Here is a 25,758-nt window from a genome sequence, read left to right as displayed (position 1 = left end):
AATGATTTCTTTCACACGGACATTCGGTCAATGAAATAAAACAATCATCTAAACTTGCTCCCAAAAATAATATTGCTCCTCAGTCTCAGGTCAGAGTTTTCCACAGACAACGCTAAAACCAAAAATACAATGTTGTGAACGTAGCCGCAGAGAGCTGCCGTGATAACAGCAGGAAAAATACATCTTGATAACTTTCAATGAGTCATAGGTTTACGCCAGAAGAGAGTGAAAATGAGCCAAACACGAGACCCGCAGCCGGTGTGTCACAACAGCGGGGAGGAGACATCAGAGACTAAAGGACACTCACTTACTGGATACTCACTCTGGACAGAAACCACATGCTTCTGTAGAGAGGAGATGGCCCGGCTTTTGTTTGTCCTAGTGACAGGTGAGTGTCCCCCTCGGCTTCTGCTTGTCCTGGTGACAGGTGAGTGTCCCCCTCGGCTTCTGCTTGTCCTGGTGACAGGTGAGTGTCCCCCCTCGGCTTCTGCTTGTCCTGGTGACAGGTGAGTGTCCCCCTCGGCTTCTGCTTGTCCTGGTGACAGGTGAGTGTCCCCCTCGGCTTCTGCTTGTCCTGGTGACAGGTGAGTGTCCCCCTCGGCTTCTGCTTGTCCTGGTGACAGGTGAGTGTCCCCCTCGGCTTCTGCTTGTCCTGGTGACAGGTGAGTGTCCCCCTCGGCTTCTGCTTGTCCTGGTGACAGGTGAGTGCTCCCCCGGCTCCAGCACTGCCAGCCATTTATATACTTGTGTACATGTCATATGTATATAATGTGCACATGCGTATATATACATGTCTGTGTATATAGTTACTTACAGATTTAGCAGAACTGAATGTATAATTGGTGGAGAAAGGTTGAACGTAATGGACTGTTTGTTGTTGCGTGTGTTACATAGGACTGCACATAAGTCATTACCTGTACAATGAATGCAAACAGCTCTGCAACAAACTCAGCTCTGCTACATACAGTCTTGTACACATGACTGCGGCAGCACGGGCCGGACACGTCTGGACTTGTCTTCTTTCTCTATGATAATTTATTATGTCCGCTGATTCACTTAGGTCCAAATTAACATTTTTTTTACAAAATGTAGATGAATAATGTGACCTAAGCTCCGACCTGGAGTCGCCTCCTTCATTAACAGTGAGAAAACCGCGTGATCAGAGACGGCCGCAACGTCACTGCACGGACCTGCCGGCATTTATTGCTCCCTGTGATCATTCCTGCCACTGATCTACTACATGCACAGTAGAAAATTACTTTAAGTGCAATTCCCCAATGTACAAGGAACATTACAAGGGTCCGGGACTATAAAGGGGGTCTGTCATTATAACCGACCATTTTATATTCACACATCGATAAAGTAAAGTAAAATGGTGCTGCATCTGCAGAACATGAAATCAGGAGTCGCACAACTTCCAGGAGGAGTCGCACAACTTCCAGGAGGAGTCGCACAACTACCAAGAGGAGTCGCACAACTACCAAGAGGAGTCGCACAACTTCCAGGTGGAGTCGCACAACTACCAGAAGTCACACAACTACCAGGAGGAGTCACACAACTTCCAGGAGGAGTCGCACAACTACAAAGAGGAGTCGCACAACTTCCAGGATGAGTCGCACAACTACCTAGAGGAGTCGCACAACTTCCAGGAGGAGTCGCACAACTTCCAGGTGGAGTCGCACAACTTCCAGGATGAGTCGCACAACTACCTAGAGGAGTCGCACAACTTCCAGGAGGAGTCGCACAACTACCAGGAGTCACCCAACTTCCAGGAGGAGTCACCCAACTTCCAGGAGGAGTCGCACAACTACCAGGAGGAGTCACACAACTACCAGGAGGAGTCACACAACTTCCAGGAGGAGTCGCACAACTTCCAGGAGGAATATCTTCACATCTCACATGACAGCAGTCACCTCCTATCTGACTCAGATGCCCCCTGGTGGTCATCAGCTTAACTAACACTGAATGATGCAACCAGGAAAGGCGAGTTACAAAAAGTAAAGTTCCTGAGTATTGACGGTTTCTCCAATAAGATAAAACAACAGAATATCCCAGAGAATGAGCCCCCACTGCCGCACAACGTCTCCGCACCCCCAGAAACACCACCGACCCCAACAACTTACATGAGGCATATCGAGGGGAAAAAAACAGAAACATGTCCAGTGCAGGGAAGGAGTGTACGGCGGATCCAGAGGTCAATGTCCCATCCAGACAGAACACTACATATACATACATATATATATATAATGTTATATAATATCTATATATCCAGGCACAGTGTATATCCAGTATATATCCAGGCACAGTGTATATTCAGTATAGATCCAGGCACAGTATGTATCCAGTATAGATCCAGGCACAGTGTATATTCAGTATAGATCCAGGCACAGTGTATATCCAGTATAGATCCAGGCACAGTGTATATTCAGTATAGATCCAGGCACAGTATATATTCAGTATAGATCCAGGCACAGTATGTATCCAGTATAGATCCAGGCACAGTGTATATCCAGTATAGATCCAGGCACAGTATATATCCAGTATAGATCCAGGCACAGTGTATATCCAGTATAGATCCAGGCACAGTGTATATCCAGTATAGATCCAGGCACAGTGTATATCCAGTATAGATCCAGGCACAGTATATATCCAGTATATATCCAGGCACAGTGTATATCCAGTATAGATCCAGGCACAGTGTATATCCAGTATATATCCAGGCACAGTATATATCCAGTATAGATCCAGGCACAGTGTATATCCAGTATAGATCCAGGCACAGTGTATATCCAGTATAGATCCAGGCACAGTGTATATCCAGTATAGATCCAGGCACAGTATATATCCAGTATATATCCAGGCACAGTGTATATCCAGTATAGATCCAGGCACAGTGTATATCCAGTATAGATCCAGGCACAGTGTATATCCAGTATAGATCCAGGCACAGTATGTATCCAGTATAGATCCAGGCACAGTATATATCCAGTATATATCCAGGCACAGTGTATATCCAGTATAGATCCAGGCACAGTGTATATCCAGTATAGATCCAGGCACAGTGTATATCCAGTATAGATCCAGGCACAGTATATATCCAGTATAGATCCAGGCACAGTGTATATCCAGTATAGATCCAGGCACAGTGTATATCCAGTATAGATCCAGGCACAGTGTATATCCGGCTCGGCGGCTCCTCGCACTTCCAGATATCTTCACACTTTGCCCTCGTCTCACTTCTTGTTCTTCCTGTTTTCTCTGTAACTCGAGCAGCAGAATAACCCGGGACAGACGATGTAACTGCTGCAACCACAGCGATAACTGCAGCATGGCGAGGAACCGCATAACACAGCGAGGGCGAAACAGGAGCAACATCCATATATGCCACACATTCCTCACAACAATGTCCCCCATAGATCCCCCCCCACAATAGTGTAATTCATAGAGCCCCCATAATAGTGTCCTGCTCAGGTCCCCCCACAATAGTGTCCTCCACAGAGCCCCCTCTTCGATAGTGTCCTCCACAGAGCCCCCTCTCCAATAGTGTCCCCCACAGAGCCCTCACTCCAATAGTGTCCTCTACCGATCCCTCACAATAGTGTCCTCCATAGATTCCCCACAATTATGTCCTCTACAGATCACCCCCCGTGAGTGTCATCCACACATCCTCCACAGATCCCCCTCCACAATAGTGTCCTTCACAGATCTCCTTCCATAGCAGTCTCCTCTACAGTGACGGTCATGTCAGTCCTGGTTCCTTTATTACCTGTAATATTCTTTCCGATTGTCACATTATATTGTTGTCACTCTCTTATGTCATTATAATAATGTCTCATCCTCTTCTTGTTTCTTCAGTTTCTCTCGCCCTCGCAGGTCTTGTTACAGCTGAGGACCCTATAGTAGTGCATGGACAGTGGGGCTCCGACCTCCTCCTTCCCATGGTGAAGGCCTGTGCATATCATGGCTCCTATCGCTTTGACCTTTACCATGAAACAAACATGATCGGGGTGTATGACGATGAACTACAAGGACGAAATGGTTATTCTGCTCGTCTGATGTACGACACCGCGAACTGTATGATCACTCTGAAGAGGCTGAACCCACGGGACGGGACCAGATTCACTGTGGAACTGCACTTTGACATAGACCAGAAGCCACGTGAACACGATATAACGTACCTGGTCACCATCAGCGGTGAGTCCATACCGCCAACAGTCCGCACCGTAGCAAGTATACACCATATACCGCCCTGATATAAATTGTGTAATTCTTTATCAGCAGTGCATGGAAACTAAAACCCTTAACCAGTTTAGCACTGGTCTGTTATTATTTTACATCAGTATTTGTGGTTAAGGTTATGTGATTAGGGCTAATATTAGGTTTATGCTGATGGGATTAGGACTAAGGTTAGAGCTAAGGTTATAGGTAGTGATGGGCAAGCACTAAAATGCTCGGGTACTCGTTGTTTGGGTCGAGCCAATTGAAATACTCGGGTGCTCGGAACGAGCAACGAGCCCAATGTAAGTCTATGGGAAACTCAAGCATTTTTCAGGTGGCTCCCCCCGGCGGTCTACAGAGGGCCTAAAAATTGCCCAAATCAATCGGAACAGTGCTCAAATGACATGGGAACAGCATGGGGAAGACCCCCGGAAGCATTTCTGACTCTCAGGTCACTGCTGTCAACAATGTTGTCAGAGTATTACGCCACTTTTACGGACTCACAATAAAACATGCAAAAACAAAAACAAAATGGATTTTCCTGGGAAATAAGTTAAAGAACATCCTTTCCAGGGTAATGACTTGTATATAAGGCAAAATAAATAACCAAAAACAAAAATATTCCGCCACACCTTGGGCAATGTTCACCCGTAGTGCTTTTGATGCATTTTTACACTTTTACATTGCTTTTAACCGTGAAAAATACATTGACTGGTAAATGTCATTTTAACATTTTACTACCTTGTCTGATCATGTTGTGTGCGAGACATGACCAGACACATCCTGTTTCATTTATGAAGGAGGGACTCTGAAAGTCACAAAGCCTATTTTTATAGGGCCATCAGGCAGCCCTACTATTCTTAAAGGGCCAGCAGTCGGCCCTCGCTATTGTTAGAGAGCCATCAGCCGGCTATGCTTTGTTGTTCCCATTATTAACGAGTGGGTCTCCTATACTGTTATTGCATATTCAGTGACTGCAAGGGCTGCCAAAATTTGGGAAATACCCCAATACCAATTTAAAGACACATACAGGTGGGCAACAGTATTGACATGTTCCCATTAGAAAGGAGCGGTTCTGCTATACAGTTATAGGGTATGCAGTTGTGACGCCTCATGCTCGAAAAAGCCCTTTAGTTTACCCTGGGTGATGGGGGATTCGGAATCGGGTACTGTGATGGAGAGATGGGGTGCAGCCATGGCCTGGACCCGACCCGTGCTCAGGGCTGTCACATTAAAAAGAGATGGTGTGGGCTTATCCGGGTTGAGTGGCTGATTTACGACTGCGCCACCTGTGGTGCCTGGTGAAGGGCCACCAGCGCCGCTGCAGTCCGCTGAGGCAGGGTGTTATGGCGGCCAAAGTTATTACTACTCCCCACAGGCGGAGCAAGGCCTCAGGTCAGAGGGACAGGATGGAGGGGGTAGTAGTAGAGGAGAACGGATGCCGAGTCGTGCGGTGTAGCGCAGAATAAACTGTCCGGAGGCTATAGGGGTGAACTTCCAAGGCTTTACTCACTTTAGAGTTGGCAGAAGGAAGGCGACTCCCTGCTCCCCGCGGAGTCCTGCGGTCACCAGGGACGGGGGTCCGACAACCTCCGAGTAAGTCCAGCATTCAGTCGGGACCCTACACCAGAGTGTTCCTGAACTACAGACCGAATCCTTTCCTGTCCGTGTGTGTGCAAATAGGCTGGGTCTCCCTCTGAGCTCCTCTCAGAACAAGGGCATGGGTGGCAGCTCCGCTCCGTCCGATACCCGGTGGGATCCTCTGGGCCTACCGGGCTTTCCCGACCAGGACGTAGAGTAGCAAGGTCGGGTGTCGGGGGCCGGTATCCCTCTTGCAGCCGGACTCTCTCTGAATATATCAGCATGGCGAGGACAAGTGGCGTACTCCGCTCTGTCTGCATCCTGCCTGGGATCCATTTGCTGTGGAGCCACACTCTTGAGCTCCGGGCCTTCTTGGTCCTGGTCATTGGCCGGGTTGAGACATTTCCTTGTCTACAACCTGCCCCTCGTCCCAAGGCTAAGGTACGAGGGCTGTGTCCCTTGCCGGTGCAGGCCCACACAGGATCTGCACTCCGGGAGGGAGGTCACATTTACACACAGTCTATAACAGCACAGAGAACAGCCGAAGGACCTTGACTATGAAGGACCAGCAAAAGACCGACCAAGACCAAAGATGGCTTTTTATTAAATATGAAATTTAAAGTGTAACTAACTTTTAAGTCCTCCACCCTCACCCACTAACTGGTTCCCCTAACTCTTGGTTCCCAAGTCTCCCTGTAACCAGGGGAGCAGCACCTGGTGCATAACAGCTCCCTCCGGTGGAGAAATGTGGTGTTGGATGCAAAGGTTGGGTCGCGACTATCACACTGTTCTTACCTCAGAGGAGGTAACACTACATTCCATTAAAGAAGTGCAGCATCCCTGTGGCGGTCGAACCCTCAGGGGCGCCACACAGTGAATACAACGGCTGCCAAAAATTTGGATGCATACTCATGCCCCTTGGAAGAGACGAAGAGGAGAACCACATGAAAAAATGTTCCCATTATTAGGAAGTGGGTCTCCCATACTGTTTGCCTATGCAGTGTCACAACAGGTGTGGGAATGACTTAGTGCAACACAAAGGAAAAAGGGAAAGGGAGCCCAGAATGTAGGGAAAGGGAGACCTCCTAGTCTGGTCTAGTGTCACCCTGTCTCAACTACCATCCCCATTGGCTCTTCGCCAATCGCTGCACATGTGCCTTGCCCTGACTTTCCCCGACATATGGCTAAGGCTAGGGACAGGAAGAGATGAGCACTAGTCGATGTCCACTAAACTCTATAGACAACAAGAGTAGACAAACAGGGGGAATTGCTCAACGTTACATGACTCCAGACAAATGCACACACGACCTCAAGCTCCAGAAAGGACTTGGTACTGCTCTTGCTAAAACCTCACAAGTAGTAATGGCACCTCTCTCTCAGACACACCAGGTATTTATAGACTCAGGCCAGAGAGCTAATCAGCCAGAAGGAGGTAGCTGCTGGGTCCTAGAGACAGCCAGCCTCTAAGAAGATGTCTGTGTTACCAAACATAGAGATGTCCTGCAACCAATTGCAGGGCGACTGTCTGTCACCTCTGACACACCCATGACATGCAGGAATGCAATGGCTGCCAAAAAGTTGTTACATTGCTATCGTTCGGTGGTGTTGAGAAGTCTGGCCCTATCCAGCCCTTGTTCATTTTTATAAGAGTCAGCCTGTCAGCATTTTCAGTTGACAGGCAGATGCGCCTATCAGTTATAATTCCCCTGGTGGCACTAAAAACCCGCTCTGATAAAACTCTAGCGGCAGGGAAGGCCAGGGCCTCCAAGATGTAGAGAGCCAGTTCATGCCACGTGTCTAGCTTGGATACCCAATAATTATAAGGCACAGAGGAATCACGGAGGATGTTGGTACGGTCGGAAAGGTACTCCTTCAGCATCTTCCCAAACGTTTCCCTCCTTGTGAGACTACCCCGCGCATCAGGGCTTGTGTGATGGTAGGGTCTGAGAAAACTGTCCCAGAACTTTGACAGTGTTCCCCTGCCTCTGCTGGATTGGATTTGTGTCTCTCTCGCCTGTACTTCTTGGTTGTCCAACGAACTGTGACCTCTGCTGCCAGCATTTTCAGATGGGAATTTTTTTAATAATTCTGTAATAAGGGCCTTCTGGTACTGCCCTATTTTAGGAGACCTGTCCGCCGCGGGAGTAAGAGATAGAAAGTTCTCCTTGTAGCATGTGTCTAGAAGTGTCGCCCAAAATTTGGAGAACACGAGGATCACAGGAAAGGCAGCGTAACATAACTCAGCCATGTGTACCAGACTGCTAAGAGGCAAGACTTCCATGTCCTCACCAAGAGGACGACTGACCATGCTCTTCCTCCTCCTCCTCCCTCTCCTCAGGCCATCCACACTGAACAGGCGGTATGACAGTTATGCGGGTAGTACCATCTATAGGGCAGGAAACTACCTCCTGTTCTTCCTCCTCTTCCTGTAGAATAGAATGTGGGGGCAAAACTGATTGACCCAGGGCCCGCAATCCTTGGCGTCGGGAGGACGTGTTCTGTCCCAAGGTCCGACTGGGTCCCAGCTTCCACTATATTAACCCAGTGTGCCATCAGTGAGATGTACCGTCTCTGCCCACTGCGTTATTGAGGGCATGGCTCATGTTGTGGGACACGTGCTTGTGTAATGCGGGGACGGCACACCGGTAGAAATAGTGGCGGCTGGAAACCAAGTACCGAGGGACGACCGCCGCCATCAGGTTGCGGAAAGCTTCTGTCTCCACGAGCCTAAAAGGCAACACTTAGAGCACAAGAATTCGTGAAATGTGTGAATTTAATAGTGAGGCCTATAGGGCGTTGGCTGTGTATTTTCTTCTTGCAAGGACTGGGATAGGGACGTGGATGTGGTTGATGATGGTTCTAGTTGAGAGTGTGCAACAACAGGTGCAGGGGAGGAGGCATCTTTGCATGTGCCATGGACAGGGGATTGGCGTACATGCACAACAGCGGAAGAAGCAGTGGTGTCACCTGCAGACACTGTTTCTGGATCCTGGCGTTCGGCACACCTAGTTGGGTGCTTTGCTGTCATGTGCCTGATCATGCTGCTGGTGGTCAGGCTGGTCGTTTTGTTACCCCTTCTGATGCTGGCCTGGCAGATGGTGCAAATGGCTTTTTTGGGGTTATCGGCAGTCTTTAAAAAAGAACCAGACTCGGGAAAACCTAACAGTTGTACTGGCAACTTCTGTTGTGTTGGTGTTAAGGGGAATGCTTGCAAGTCTTGTGTCTGCGGCCACCACACTGCTTCTTCCTGCCTGCTCTGGTGCTACGCCTCCCTCCCCCTGTGTGCTGCTGTCCTCGCTCTGCATGTCCCCCTGCCAGGTTGGGTCAGTGACTATATCGTCCACCACCTCTTCTTTGACTTCCGCACCTTGGTCCTCCTTCTGACTTTCTGGCAATTGTGTCTCATCACCATCCACCTCTTGCGACAGTGATTGCACTTTCCCACCATTGCCTTCGTGTGACCGTGGCTGCTCAAATATTTGGGCATCACTACACGCAATCTCTTGCCCCGCTTGAAGCTGGCTGGGCAAGAGGCACGAATCTCTAAATGGAAAAGTGAACAGCTCTTCGGAGTGTCCAAGTGTGGGATCAGTTGTCTCCAGGCACTCGGCATGGTGGGAGGAAGGAGGATCAGGGTGAGGAATATGTGGTCCAAACTCACAGACTTGAACGTGTGGAAGAAAGGGTGGTGGTGGTGACAAAGTAACTGGAAGCATTATCTGCAATCCAACCAACAACCTTTTGACACTGTTCTGTGTTCAATCAATAGTGGTGTTCTGCGGTCCCCTAGTAATTGGGACAGGAAGGTTGAGCGACAAGATGTGGGTGATTGTTGTGGCACAATTTCAGCTTGACCACGGCCTTGGCCTCTGCATGCACCATCACCATCACGTCCACTTCCCCGTCCCTTGCCACGTGCCTTGCCCATTTTAAATGGAGGACAATATTTTCTACGTTCTCTGCGAATGGCTGAATTTGGACCGCAGTTATAGTTGATACGCCTGACGGACAACCACGGTTTTAAATAGCAGTCCTGTAGTTTACTATTCTTCACAGCGAGCACATGTGAATAGCTTCACTGACACACTGAACCAAACTAAGGGGCTAAAGCTAGGGTTAGGTTTATGGGGTCAGTGATAGGGTTAGGTCTTAGGTATGAGGTAAGGCCTAGGGCTTTGAGGTTAACCCTAGAATGCATGACCATAAAAATCTACTTTTTCACATACCTGGGGCCTTTTAGGCCCGTGTGCAAATAACATGGAATAACTCAAACAAAAATGACAAACAACTATATACCTGAGGAATACCTAGAGTTTCAAAATTCGAACTAAAGTAATCTTGCAGAAAATAGAAAACAATTAACAGGGCGGGCCTGCGAGGCCCCAGGTATGCGTTCTAGGGTTAAGGCTTTTCTTTAATGACCTTTGGCTTGGTCTCGAGCCATGGCGACTTGATGGATGAACGCTTTGTAGGAAGATCGATCTTGTGCAAGCCTAGATAGGTCCACCAGGATCTTCTCCACCATTATCTTGATTGATTCAAGCCATGGGGTTGCTGGTCTCCCTCTCCATTTTGTTTCTTCTATTCTGCCAACCATGATGTCCTTCTAACTTGATTGCTCTGTTCGTATGATGTGTCGAAAGTAGGCAAGTCGCAGCTTAGTGATCCTTGCTTCAAGTGACATGATTGACTTGATTTGTTCCAAAATTGATCTGTTTGTTCTTCTTGCCATCCATGGTATTGATAACATTCTTCTCCAGCACCATATTTTGAAGGTGTTGATTCTTCATCTGTCTTGTTTCTTTATTGAGATTATGGATATAGTTAGCTTTAGGCTAGGTATTAGAGTACATAAAAAGATAATTTTAATAAAAAAATAAAAAATTATAACAATGTACACTATTTTATCTTACAAATATTACGTCAGATTTCAGAACAAAGCTAAAAAAATTAGAGGCTCAAAGGAAAAACTATAATCACTTGAGTGTTTATAGAGAATACAATACATGAGCTTAGGGGATAAGGAGTTCAATACTGGACTTGTGGCAGGGTTTCGGGTAGTATTAATAGTCTACCGTTCAGGACGCTTTAAATACCTGCCTTTCCCTGGGCACTGGTAACCCACATTACACCACTGTATGACATTAGTATGTGACTGGATGGTCTGGACTTGGTGGCGTTGGACGCACTGATAAATAATGTCCTACAGGTTGTTAATTAGATTCAGGTCTGGAGATCATGAGGGCCGGTCAGAGACATCAATCCCTTCATCATCCAAGCGTTGTCTACACTCTGGCCACATGATGATGGGCATTATCCAACACTAGAAGGTACCCACTGGCCCCTGCACCAGCATAAGGTCTGACAACGGCTCCAAAGATGTCATCCCATCAAATATCAGCATTCAGGATGTCGTTTGTGATCACATGGATTTTTGTGCAACCCTCCTCGTACATTCTTCTCCATCACGAACCACTGCCAAAAAGGTTTTGCTGGATGATGTTGCAGGCAGCGTAATATTCACCGCAACGTTTTCACACTCTTTTACATCTGTCACATGTGCTCGGTGTGAACCTCCTCTCATCATTGTGGAGAACCGGGCACCGCTGGTGACCGACAATTCTGGTATCATAAGGTGAATACCAATCGAGCTGTACGACGCTGGGAGCACAGGATCAACAACAATATGACCGGCCCTCATGCCACTATCGTGGAGTCTAACAGTTTGGTCAGACGTACATGGCAGTAGCCACTGGAGGTCATTTGTCCATGATGAGGTCACTTCATCACTTTCATCTGCACCATTGGATTCACAATCGCTTCCAGACTGGAGAGATCAGTGACTTGGGATTCATGTGTTGATGATGGCTTCCAAGACTTGGTTGGGGGCTTCCAGCCGGTTGTTAGGGAATGTTGTGGCCATGGTGACTTCAGGTCGTGCAGCCTAGTGGAAATGTTGATCCATAAGTGATTGAGGATCTCGTGTGGAATAAAAGAACCTGGAATCTTCTGCAGAATCCTTGTAAGAGTTCAACCCCAATGATGGAGCCGTGCCAAATCCTTATTTGATTTGATGCCATTTTTGTCTTTTTTCAGATCCTCCGACATCTCATCCATCGACACCAGTGAGGAACCACACTCAAGAGGGTCAGTGTAATTTCTCACTACTATGGGGAATATGTTATTTGTGCATGTGAATTGAGGGGCTTTCTGTTACATTGTGTTGTACATTGGGGTGACAATATGGTGGAGCGTAACTATGAGAATTGTATGTGATCTGCTCCGACCTCCTCTTATCTCAGCCTCTTCTTTATTTCAGAAACCACCTCCCGAAATGGGACGCAGGTCTCGGATGATGGCATCCTCAGCTTCGTCTCCTTCTGCTTGTCGCTGGACTCTGCGGGAGACGCCATATTCGGATTACTGTGCCTGATATTACGAGGTTAGTATATATTATATCCAGACCAAGAGGGCAGATGTGTAGAAGTCGTGAAAATCTGAGGGTTCATGTACAAAAGCAGATAATCGTATAATCGATGAGCGACGCGGTCTAATGAACGATTGAGTGAACAATCTCCATTTACTTTACACAATTTCCAAAAGATGAAGGAAAACTCTTTTTTTTCTCACATAAATAATTTCATATGCGTTGAGCGATGTTTTTGGAAATATCCTTCAGTCGCTCACCCCATTAGGATCTGAAGGAGTATTGGCCGGGGTAAATACCCTTTCGGGCTCTGTTCACACCTGCATATTGCAATTTTGTTAGAGCTAATCTGTTACATGTCAGATGATGACGGCACCAGGCGGACTCTATTGACTGTAATGAACTCCCTGGAGTACTAGGCGAAGGGGACGCATGACTGTAGCAAGGGGGACCCTCAAATCCTGGAGCTATTATCTATATTTACATTGATTGTATTCGTCCGGGTGTTTCCCCTTGTAGAATCAGGAGTCACCTGTCGTCGGGTTTTTATTACAGTTTGGAGGGAGAAGTTTAGGAAAAATATAACTCGCTGTCTCTTCTTTTTCTGCTACCAGAAGAGATAGCAGAAACATGTCTGCAGCCTCAGGGAGTATAAGACTGGGTGTATTACCTCACAGTAGTGGGCAATTTCACTTCACACATCATGTACTAGTGTGGTGTCATCTACATCACATACAGAGGGACACTTTACCTCAGACATTGTGCTCCTCCATTATCTACCTCGTGTACTAGTGTAGTGTCATCTACATCACATACAGAGAGACTTTTTACCTCAGACATTGAGCTCCTCCATTATCTACCTCGTGTACTAGTGTAGTGTCATCTACATCACATACAGAGGGACGTTTTACCTCAGACATTGAGCTCCTCCATTATCTACCTCGTGTACTAGTGTAGTGTCATCTACATCACATACAGAGGGACGTTTTACCTCAGACATTGTGCTCCTCCATTATCTACCTCGTGTACTAGTGTAGTGACATCTACATCACATACAGAGGGAAGTTTTACCTCAGACATTGTGCTCCTCCATTATCTACCTTGTGTACTAGTGTGGTGTCATCTACATCACATACAGAGGGACGTTTTACCTCAGACATTGTGCTCCTCCATTATCTACCTCGTGTACTAGTGTAGTGACATCTACATCACATACAGAGGGACGTTTTACCTCAGACATTGAGCTCCTCCATTATCTACCTCGTGTACTAGTGTAGTGTCATCTACATAACATACAGAGGGACGTTTTACCTCAGACATTGTGCTCCTCCATTATCTACCTCGTGTACTAGTGTAGTGACATCTACATCACATACAGAGGGACGTTTTACCTCAGACATTGTGCTCCTCCATTATCTACCTTGTGTACTAGTGTGGTGTCATCTACATCACATACAGAGGGACGTTTTACCTCAGACATTGTGCTCCTCCATTATCTACCTCGTGTACTAGTGTAGTGACATCTACATCACATACAGAGAGACTTTTTACCTCAGACATTGAGCTCCACCATTATCTACCTTCTGTACTAGTGTAGTGTCATCTACATCACATAGAGAGGGACGTTTTACCTCAGACATTGAGTCCTCCATTATCTACCTCGTGTACTAGTGTGGTGTCATCTACATCACATACAGAGAGACACTTTACCTCAGACATTGTGCTCCTCCATTATCTACCTTGTGTACTAGTGTGGTGTCATCTATATCACATACAGAGGGACGTTTTACCTCAGACTTTGAGCTCCTCCATTATCTACCTCGTGTACTAGTGTAGTGACATCTACATCACATACAGAGAGACGTTTTACCTCAGACATTGAGCTCCTCCATTATATACCTCGTGTACTAGTGTAGTGTCATCTACATCACATACAGAGGGACGTTTTACCTCAGACATTGAGCTCCTCCATTATCTACCTCGTGTACTAGTGTAGTGTCATCTACATCACATACAGAGGGACGTTTTACCTCAGACATTGTGCTCCTCCATTATCTACCTCGTGTACTAGTGTAGTGACATCTACATCACATACAGAGAGACTTTTTACCTCAGACATTGAGCTCCTCCATTATCTACCTCGTGTACTAGTGTAGTGTCATCTACATCACATACAGAGGGACGTTTTACCTCAGACATTGAGCTCCTCCATTATCTACCTCGTGTACTAGTGTAGTGTCATCTACATCATATACAGAGGGACGTTTAACCTGAGACATTGAGTCCTCCATTATCTACCTTGTGTACTAGTGTAGTGTCATCTACATCATATACAGAAGGACGTTTTACCTCAGATATTGAGCTCCTCCATTATCTACCTCGTGTACTAGTGTAGTGTCATCTACATCATATACGGAGGGACGTTTTACCTCAGACACTGAGGTCCTCCATTATCTACCTCGTGTACTAGTGTAGTGTCATCTACATCACATACAGAGGGACACTTTACCTCAGACATTGAGCTCCTCCATTATCTACCTCGTGTACTAGTGTAGTGTCATCTACATCATATACAGAGGGATGTTTTACCTCAGACATTGAGCTCCACCATTATCTACCTTCTGTACTAGTGTAGTGTCATCTACATCACATAGAGAGGGACGTTTTACCTCAGACATTGAGTCCTCCATTATCTACCTCGTGTACTAGTGTGGTGTCATCTATATCACATACAGAGGGACGTTTTACCTCAGACTTTGAGCTCCTCCATTATCTACCTCGTGTACTAGTGTAGTGACATCTACATCACATACAGAGAGACGTTTTACCTCAGACATTGAGCTCCTCCATTATCTACCTCGTGTACTAGTGTAGTGTCATCTACATCACATACAGAGGGACGTTTTACCTCAGACATTGAGCTCCTCCATTATCTACCTCGTGTACTAGTGTAGTGTCATCTACATCCTATACAGAGTGACGTTTAACCTCAGACATTGAGCTCCTCCATTATCTACCTCGTGTACTAGTGTAGTGTCATCTACATCACATACAGAGGGACGTTTTACCTCAGACATTGAGCTCCTCCATTATCTACCTCGTGTACTAGTGTAGTGTCATCTACATCACATACAGAGGGACGTTTTACCTCAGACATTGTGCTCCTCCATTATCTACCTCGTGTACTAGTGTGGTGTCATCTACATCACATACAGAGGGACGTTTTACCTCAGACATTGTGCTCCTCCATTATCTACCTCGTGTACTAGTGTAGTGACATCTACATCACATACAGAGAGACTTTTTACCTCAGACATTGAGCTCCTCCATTATCTACCTCGTGTACTAGTGTAGTGTCATCTACATCACATACAGAGGGACGTTTTACCTCAGACATTGAGCTCCTCCATTATCTACCTCGTGTACTAGTGTAGTGTCATCTACATCATATACAGAGGGATGTTTTACCTCAGACATTGAGCTCCACCATTATCTAACTTCTGTACTAGTGTAGTGTCATCTACATCACATAGAGAGGGACGTTTTACCTCAGACATTGAGTCCTCCATTATCTACCTCGTGTACTACTGTGGTGTCATCTACATCACATACAGAGAGACACTTTACCTCAGACATTGTGCTCCTCCATTATCTACCTTGTGTACTAGTGTGGTGTCATCTATATCACATACAGAGGGACGTTTTACCTCAGACTTTGAGCTCCTCCATTATCTACCTCGTGTACTAGTATAGTGACATCTACATCACATACAGAGAGACGTTTTACCTCAGACATTGAGCTCCTCCATTATCTACCTCGTGTACTAGTGTAGTGTCATCTACATCACATACAGAGGGACGTTTTACCTCAGATATTGAGGTCCTCCATTATCTACCTCGTGTACTAGTGTAGTGTCATCTACATCACATACAGAAAGACACTTTACCTCAGACATTGAGCTCCTCCATTATCTACCTCGTGTACTAGTGTAGTGTCATCTACATCACATACAGAGGGACGTTTTACCTCAGACATTGAGCTCCTCTATTATCTACCTCGTGTACTAGTGTAGTGTCATCTACATCACATACAGAGGGACGTTTTACTTCAGACATTGAGTCCTCCATTATCTACCTCGTGTACTAGTGTAGTGTCATCTACATCATATACAGAGGGACGTTTTACCTCAGACATTGTGCTCCTCCATTATCTACCTCGTGTACTAGTGTAGTGTCATCTACATCACATACAGAGGGACGTTTTACCTCAGACATTGAGCTCCTCCATTATCTACCTCGTGTACTAGTGTAGTGTCATCTACATCATATACAGAAGGACGTTTTACCTCAGATATTGAGCTCCTCCATTATCTACCTTGTGTACTAGTGTAGTGTCATCTACATCCTATATAGAGGAAAGTTTTACCTCATACATTGAGCTCCTCCATTATCTACCTCGGGTACTAGTGTAGTGTCATCTACATCACATACAGAGGGACACTTTACCTCAGACATTGAGCTCCTCCATTATCTACCTCGTGTACTAGTGTAGTGTCATCTGCATCACATACAGAGGGACACTTTACCTCAGACATTGTGCTCCTCCATTATCTACCTCGTGTACTTGTGTAGTGTCATCTACATCCTATTAAGAGGGACGTTTTACCTCAGACATTGAGTCCTCCATTTTCTACCTCGTGTATTAGTGTAGTGTCATCTACATCACATACAGAGGGACACTTTACTTCAGACATTGAGCTCCTCCATTATCTACCTCGTGTATTAGTGTAGTGTCATCTACATCACATACAGAGGGACACTTTACCTCAGACATTGTGCTCCTCCATTATCTACCTCGTGTACTAGTGTAGTGTCATCTACCTCACATACAGAGGGACGTTTTACCTCAGACATTGAGCTCCTCCATTATCTACCTTGTGTACTAGTGTAGTGTCATCTACATCATATACAGAGGGACGTTATACCTCAGACATTGTGCTCCTCCATTATCTACCTCGTGTACTAGTGTAGTGTCATCTACATCACATACAGAGAGACACTTTACCTCAGACATTGTGCTCCTCCATTATCTACCTCGTGTACTAGTGTAGTGTCATCTACATCATATACAGAGGGACGTTATACCTCAGACATTGTGCTCCTCCATTATCTACCTCGTGTACTAGTGTAGTGTCATCTACATCATATACAGAGTAACACTTTACCTCAGACATTGAGCTCCTCCTCTATCTACCTCGTGTACTAGTGTAGTGTCATCTACATCACATACAGAGGGACGTTTTACCTCAGACATTGAGCTCCTCCATTATCTACCTCGTGTACTAGTGTAGTGTCATCTACATCTTATACAGAGGGACGTTTTACCACAGACATTGTGCTCCTCCATTATCCACCTCGTGTACTAATGTAGTGTTCTCTAAATCACATACAGAGGGATGTTTTACCTCAGACATTGTGCTCCTCCATTATCTACCTCGTGTACTAGTGTAGTGTCATCTACATCATTTACAGAGGGACATTTTACCTCAGACATTGAGCTCCTCCATTATCTACCTCGTGTACTAGTGTAGTGTCATCTACATCACATACAGAGGGACGTTTTACCTCAGACATTGAGCTCCTACATTATCTTCCTCGTGTACTAGTGTAGTGTCATGTACATCCTATACAGAGTGACGTTTAACCTCAGACATTGAGTCCTCCATTATCTACCTCATGTACTAGTGTAGTGTCATCTGCATCATTTACAGAGGGACGTTTTACCTCAGACATTGAGCTCCTCCATTATCTACCTCGTGTACTAGTATAGTGTCATCTACATCACATAGAGGGACGTTTTACCTCAGACATTGAGTCCTCCATTATCTACCTCGTGTACTAGTATAGTGTCATCTACATCACATACAGAGCGACGTTTTACCTCAGACATTGAGTCCTCCATTATCTACCTCGTGTACTAGTGTAGTGTCATCTACATCATATACAGAGGGACGTTTTACCTCAGACATTGTGCTCCTCCATTATCTACCTCGTGTAATAGTATACTGTTATCTACATCACATAGAGAGACACTTTGCTCCTCCATTATCTACCTCGTGTACTAGTGTAGTGTCATCTACATCATATACAGAGGGACTTTTTACCTCAGACATTGTGCTCCACCATTATCTACCTCGTTTACTAATGTAGTGTCATCTACATCACATACAGAGGGACGTTTTACCTCAGACATTGTGCTCCTCCATTATCTACCTCGTGTACTACTGTAGTGTCATCTACATCGTATACAGAGGGACGTTTTACCTCAGACATTGAGCTCCTCCATTATCTACCTCGTGTACTAGTGTAGTGTCATCTACATCACATACAGAGGGACACTTTACCTCAGACATTGTGCTCCTCCATTATCTACCTCGTGTACTAGTGTAGTGTCATCTACATCACATACAGAGGGACACTTTACCTCAGACATTGAGCTCCTCCATTATTTACCTCTTGTACTAATGCAGTGTCATCTACATCCTATACAGAGGGACATTTTACCTCAAACATTGAGCTTCTCCATTATCTATCTCGTGTACTAGTGTAGTGTCATCTACATCACATACAGAGGGACTTTTTACCTCAGACTTTGTGCTCCTCCATTATCTACCTTGTGTACTAGTGTGGTGTCATCTACATCACATACATAGGGATGTTTTACCTCAGACATTGAGTCCTCCATTATCTGCCTCGTGTACTAGTGTAGTGTAATCTACATCCTATACAGAGGAACATTTCACCTCAGACATTGAGCTCCTCCATTATCTACCTCGTGTACTAGTGTAGTGTCATCTTCCTCCTATACAGAGGGACGTTTTACCTCAGACATTGAGCTCCTCCATTACCTACCTCATGTACTAGTGTAGTGTCATCTACATCACATACAGAGGGACACTTTACCTCAGACATTGAGCTCCTCCATTATCTACCTCGTGTACTAGTGTAGTGTCATCTACCTCACATACAGAGGGACGTTTTACCTCAGACATTGAGCTCCTCCATTATCTACCTCGTGTACTAGTGTAGTGTCATCTACCTCACATACAGAGGGACGTTATACCTCAGACATTGTGCTCCTCCATTTTCTACCTCGTGTACTAGTGTATTGTCATCTACATCATTTACAGAGGGACGTTTTACCTCAGACATTGAGCTCCTCCATTATCTACCTCGTGTACTAGTGTAGTGTCATCTACCTCACATACAGAGGGACGTTTTACCTCAGACATTGAGCTCCTCCATTATCTACCTCGTGTACTAGTGTAGTGTCATCTACATCACATACATAGAGACACTTTACCTCAGACATTGAGCTCCTCCATTATCTACCTCGTGTACTAGTGTAGTGTCATCTACATCATATACAGAGGGATGTTTTACCACAGACATTGTGCTCCTCCATTATCTACCTCGTGTACTAGTGTAGTGTTCTCTACATCACATACAGAGGGACGTTTTACCTCAGACATTGAGCTCCTCCATTATCTACCTCGTGTACTAGTGTAGTGTCATCTACATCCTATACAGAGTGACGTTTAACCTCAGACATTGAGTCCTCCATTATCTACCTCATGTACTAGTGTAGTGTCATCTACATCATACACAGAGAGACGTTTTCCCTGAGACATTGAGCTCCTCCATTATCTACCTCGTGTACTAGTGTAGTGTCATCTACATCACATACAGAGGGACGTTTAACCTCAGACATTGAGTCCTCCATTATCTACCTCATGTACTAGTGTAGTGTCATCTACATCATCCACAGAGAGACGTTTTCCCTGAGACATTGAGCTCCTCCATTATCTACCTCGTGTACTAGTATAGTGTCATCTACATCACATACAGAGGGACGTTGTACCTCCGACATTGTGCTCCACCATTATCTACCTCGTGTACTAGTATACTGTTATCTACATCACATAGAGAGACACTTTGCTCCTCCATTATCTACCTCGTGTACTAGTGTAGTGTCATCTACATCATATACAGAGGGACTTTTTACCTCAGACATTGTGCTCCTTCATTATCTACCTCGTGTACTAGTGTAGTGTCATCTACATCACATACAGAGGGACACTTTACCTCAGACATTGTGCTCCTTCATTATCTACCTCGTGTACTAGTGTAGTGTCATCTACCTCACATACAGAGGGACGTTTTACCTCAGACATTGAGTCCTCCATTATCTGCCTCGTGTACTAGTGTAGTGTAATCTACATCCTATACAGAGGAACATTTCACCTCAGACATTGAGCTCCTCCATTATCTACCTCGTGTACTAGTGTAGTGTCATCTTCCTCCTATACAGAGGGACGTTTTACCTCAGACATTGAGCTCCTCCATTACCTACCTCATGTACTAGTGTAGTGTCATCTACATCACATACAGAGGGACACTTTACCTCAGACATTGTGCTCCTTCATTATCTACCTCGTGTACTAGTGTAGTGTCATCTACCTCACATACAGAGGGACGTTTTACCTCAGACATTGAGCTCCTCCATTATCTACCTCGTGTACTAGTGTAGTGTCATCTACCTCACATACAGAGGGACGTTATACCTCAGACATTGTGCTCCTCCATTTTCTACCTCGTGTACTAGTGTAGTGTCATCTACATCATTTACAGAGGGACGTTTTACCTCAGACATTGAGCTCCTCCATTATCTACCTCGTGTACTAGTGTAGTGTCATCTACCTCACATACAGAGGGACGTTTTACCTCAGACATTGAGCTCCTCCATTATCTACCTCGTGTACTAGTGTAGTGTCATCTACATCACATACATAGAGACACTTTACCTCAGACATTGAGCTCCTCCATTATCTACCTCGTGTACTAGTGTAGTGTCATCTACATCATATACAGAGGGATGTTTTACCACAGACATTGTGCTCCTCCATTATCTACCTTGTGTACTAGTGTAGTGTTCTCTACATCACATACAGAGGGACGTTTTACCTCAGACATTGAGCTCCTCCATTATCTACCTCGTGTACTAGTGTAGTGTCATCTACATCCTATACAGAGTGACGTTTAACCTCAGACATTGAGTCCTCCATTATCTACCTCATGTACTAGTGTAGTGTCATCTACATCATACACAGAGAGACGTTTTCCCTGAGACATTGAGCTCCTCCATTATCTACCTCGTGTACTAGTGTAGTGTCATCTACATCACATACAGAGGGACATTTAACCTCAGACATTGAGTCCTCCATTATCTACCTCATGTACTAGTGTAGTGTCATCTACATCATCCACAGAGAGACGTTTTCCCTGAGACATTGAGCTCCTCCATTATCTACCTCGTGTACTAGTATAGTGTCATCTACATCACATACAGAGGGACGTTGTACCTCCGACATTGTGCTCCACCATTATCTACCTCGTGTACTAGTATACTGTTATCTACATCACATAGAGAGACACTTTGCTCCTCCATTATCTACCTCGTGTACTAGTGTAGTGTCATCTACATCATATACAGAGGGACTTTTTACCTCAGACATTGTGCTCCACCATTATCTACCTCGTTTACTAGTGTAGTGTCATCTACATCACATACAGAGGGACGTTTTACCTCAGACATTGTGCTCCTCCATTATCTACCTCGTGTACTACTGTAGTGTCATCTACATCCTATACAGAGGGACGTTTTACCTCAGACATTGTGCTCCTCCATTATCTACCTAGTGTAATAGTGTAGTGTCATCTACATCACATACAAAGGGACACTTTACCTCAGACATTGTGCTCCTCCATTATCTACCTCATGTACTATGAAAAAATGAAAGAAAAAAGAAAGGCGACAACAAAGCCCCAAATAAGCAAAGAAAAAATATATAATTTTATTGAATACACAAGTCAAAAAGGTAATACATGAAAGAGCTTAAAGGCACAGGGTGCCACATATGTGATAAAAAACCAAGGACACCAAAAGACCCCCCCCGCACACAATAACCCAATATAGACAACAATTAGAGGTGTATGTTAATAACACCACAAAGACATATATTGGTAATAGCATCGATAAGGGACAATTCCCAAATACCTGAAAGTATGCAGGAGAAGGGCAAATAGAGCATATGAGAAGTAGAAGACAAAATATCAAAAAATAAATAGCCAATAATTACCCAAATTGCAAATACAAATGGTGCATCAGATGGGGGAAAGAAAGGGAGGGGGGGCCTAGTGGTGTCACCCCTACGCGCGTTTCGGCAGGCCTTCGTCAGGGGGCATGGAGGTAGAGAACACTGGGGCCGCATAAATAGCCTATCCACTAATTAGCAGATGGAGCACAGCTGCTAAGAACATGTGAACGTGTGCCCAAGGACCTTTAATGACGCTTTACGCGTCATAGTGGGCGGGGCGAGCCGCGGCGTCCGTATCATGTGACACCCACGTGACAGTCAGCTGACTGGCCCGCAGGTCCTCACATAAAGATGCAGAGAGCCGCGGCGCGCGCCGCCGGCATGACACGAAAGCGTTCACGGTCACTAGACAACCCAGATACATGTGTAAGATGGCGAGGCCTGCCCATAATAGGTAGCAAATAGAACCAAGCCAACGGACACAAAGGTGGAGTGAGAAAAAAGGTAATAAATCAAAAGTAAAAGAAACAAAAATGTGCACAGTATCAGGTTCGCACCCACCAAATAGGCACGGCAAAGAAACTTCATATACACCTGACAATCAGATATAATAACGATAATATATAATTATTATGTCAGAGATAATGAAAGTACCGTTATCCAGACAAAGTTGTCGTAGTAAAAATGGCCAACAATATTATCAAGAATAAATTTACATAACAGACATACATTAAATAGAATGTTGAAATCAGCATATCTATAATGTACAAAAATACAAAAGAATTATAAAGCAAATAACATAGTTGACCAGAGGATGGATCCGCCTAGGAAACACGAATTAAGAAGCAGCAGGTGTAGATTTTGCACCGAATAAGAAGGCTAGAATGGAGACCACAGTGTGTTGACCACGTAAATAGATGAGATAAAAATATCTAAAAATGAATAAAAATGTGGAACAAATTAGTAACACATAGCACATAAATGGCGACACAGGTGAAGTGATGAGAGGATGGACACAACCAGGAGACAATCACAAAAAGGGAACAAAGCTAAGGGACTCATTCAAGCCCTTAGGGTGTACAGTATCTAATCGCCATATCCAGCGGGCCTCCAATTGGGCCAGCCGTTGGCTCATTTTACCGCCACGGATAGTGGAAGGGAGAAAGTCTATACCCCGAACTCTGAACCCAGAACTATCACAATTGTGGTGAAGTTTAAAGTGACGGGGAATGGTCCTGAGCGTGGAAGAATCCGCGTGACCTGCCGCAGACTGGATGCCCAGAACATGCTCACAAACTCGAATTTTAAGTTGGCGGGAGGTAAGTCCCACATATATAAGACCACAAGGACAGGTGGCAAAATAGATCACGTATCTTGACATACAATTGATCGATTTGTTTATATCATATGTCCTTGTATGAGTTGAATTGAAGAATTGGGTAGCATGTTCAATATTGGGTCAAGCAATGCAGCGGCCACACGGCCTGCATCCAGGCGCAGGACCAGACCCGTCAATAAAAACCTCTCCCCGAGTGGGTTGATAGTGGCTATGGACCAAAAGGTCTCGAAGATATCTAGACCTCCTAATAGTGATGCTGGGAGCAGAGGGTATAAACTTAGAAATAATAGGATCCGTTTCCAAAATAGGCCAAGCCTTGGAAAGGCAGGAACGCATGCGGGCAAATTGGGAGTGATATTGTGTGATAAATCTCACATAGTTCTTCTGATTGACCTTAGCTGTATTTTTGTAAAGTAAATCATGTCGTTTAGACCGTAGTGCCCGGTTGAACGCCTTTTTAACAGAACGTCTGCTGTAGCATCTCTCAAAAAATCGTGTACCAGTGTAGTGTCATCTACATCACATACAGAGGGACGTTTTACCTCAGACATTGTGCTTCTCCATTATCTACCTCGTGTACCAGTGTAGTGTCATCTACATCACATACAGAGGGACACTTTACCTCAGACATTGACCTCCTCCATTATCTACCTCATGTACTAGTGTAGTGTTATCTACATCATATACAGAGAGACGTTTTACCTGAGAAATTGAGCTCCTCCATTATCTACCTCGTGTACTAGTGTAGTGTCATCTACATCACATACAGAGGGACACTTTACCTCAGACATTGAGCTCCTCCATTATCTACCTCATGTACTAGTGTAGTGTCATCTACATCATATACAGAGGGACGTTTTACCACAGACATTGTGCTCCTCCATTATCTACCTCGTGTACTAGTGTAGTGTCATCTACATCACATACAGAGGGACGTTTTACCTCAGACATTGAGCTCCTCCATTATCTACCTCGTGTACTAGTGTAGTGTCATCTACATCACATACAGAGGGACACTTTACCTCACACATTGAGCTCCTCCATTATCTACCTCGTGTACTAGTGTAGTGTCATCTACATCACATACAGAGGGACGTTTTACCTCAAACATTGAGCTCCTCCATTATCTATCTCGTGTACTAGTGTAGTGTCATCTACATCACATACAGAGGGACTTTTTACCTCAGACATTGTACTCCTCCATTATCTACCTTGTGTACTAGTGTGGTGTCATCTACATCACATACATAGGGAAGTTTTACCTCAGTCATTTAGTCCTCCATTATCTGCCTCGTGTACTAGTGTAGTGTCATCTACATCCTAAACAGAGGAACATTTTACCTCAGACATTGAGCTCCTCCATTATCTACCTCGTGTACTAGTGTAGTGTCATCTTCCTCCTATACAGAGGGACGTTTTACCTCAGACATTGAGCTCCTCCATTACCTACCTCGTGTACTAGTGTAGTGTCATCTACATCACATACAGAGGGACACTTTACCTCAGACATTGAGCGCCTCCATTATCTACCTCGTGTACTAGTGTAGTGTCATCTACATCACATACAGAGGGACACTTTATCTCAGACATTGTGCTCCTTCATTATCTACCTCGTGTACTAGTGTAGTGTCATCTACCTCACATACAGAGGGACGTTTTACCTCAGACATTGAGCTCCTCCATTATCTACCTCGTGTACTAGTGTAGTGTCATCTACATCACATACAGAGGGACGTTTTACCTCAGACATTGAGCTCCTCCATTATCTACCTCGTGTACTAGTGTAGTGTCATCTACATCATATACAGAGGGACGTTTTACCACAGACATTGTGCTCCTCCATTATCTACCTCATGTACTAGTGTAGTGTTCTCTACATCACATACAGAGGGACTTTTTACCTCAGACATTGTGCTCCTCCATTATCTACCTCGTGTACTAGTGTAGTGTCATCTACATCATATACAGAGTGACTATTTACCTCAGACATTGAGTCCTCCATTATCTACCTTGTGTACTAGTGTAGTGTCATCTAC

At 45.0% G+C, this 25,758-nt stretch overlaps 1 protein-coding gene across 3 annotated transcripts in view; it reads left to right on the top strand.

The window, feature by feature from the left end:
- Positions 1-223: 223 nt before the first annotated feature.
- Positions 224-25,758, top strand: part of LOC141164459 (uncharacterized) — a 218,317-nt gene continuing 192,782 nt past the window's right edge. For all 3 annotated transcript variants that reach the window (XM_073649773.1, XM_073649764.1, XM_073649782.1), the window contains exons 1-4: positions 224-388; positions 3,856-4,194; positions 11,896-11,946; positions 12,119-12,241. In XM_073649773.1, coding sequence (XP_073505874.1) covers positions 232-388; positions 3,856-4,194; positions 11,896-11,946; positions 12,119-12,241 — 670 coding nt within the window. In that variant the 5' untranslated portion in view covers positions 224-231. The remainder of the gene's footprint in view (positions 389-3,855; positions 4,195-11,895; positions 11,947-12,118; positions 12,242-25,758) is intronic.

The sequence above is a fragment of the Phyllobates terribilis genome, unplaced genomic scaffold (genome assembly GCF_046119375.1).
Source record: "Phyllobates terribilis strain yellow unplaced genomic scaffold, ASM4611937v1 Scaffold_1__5_contigs__length_1240528914, whole genome shotgun sequence".
NCBI classification, from domain to species: domain Eukaryota; kingdom Metazoa; phylum Chordata; class Amphibia; order Anura; family Dendrobatidae; genus Phyllobates; species Phyllobates terribilis.
This window is presented reverse-complemented; position numbering and strand designations above follow the sequence as displayed.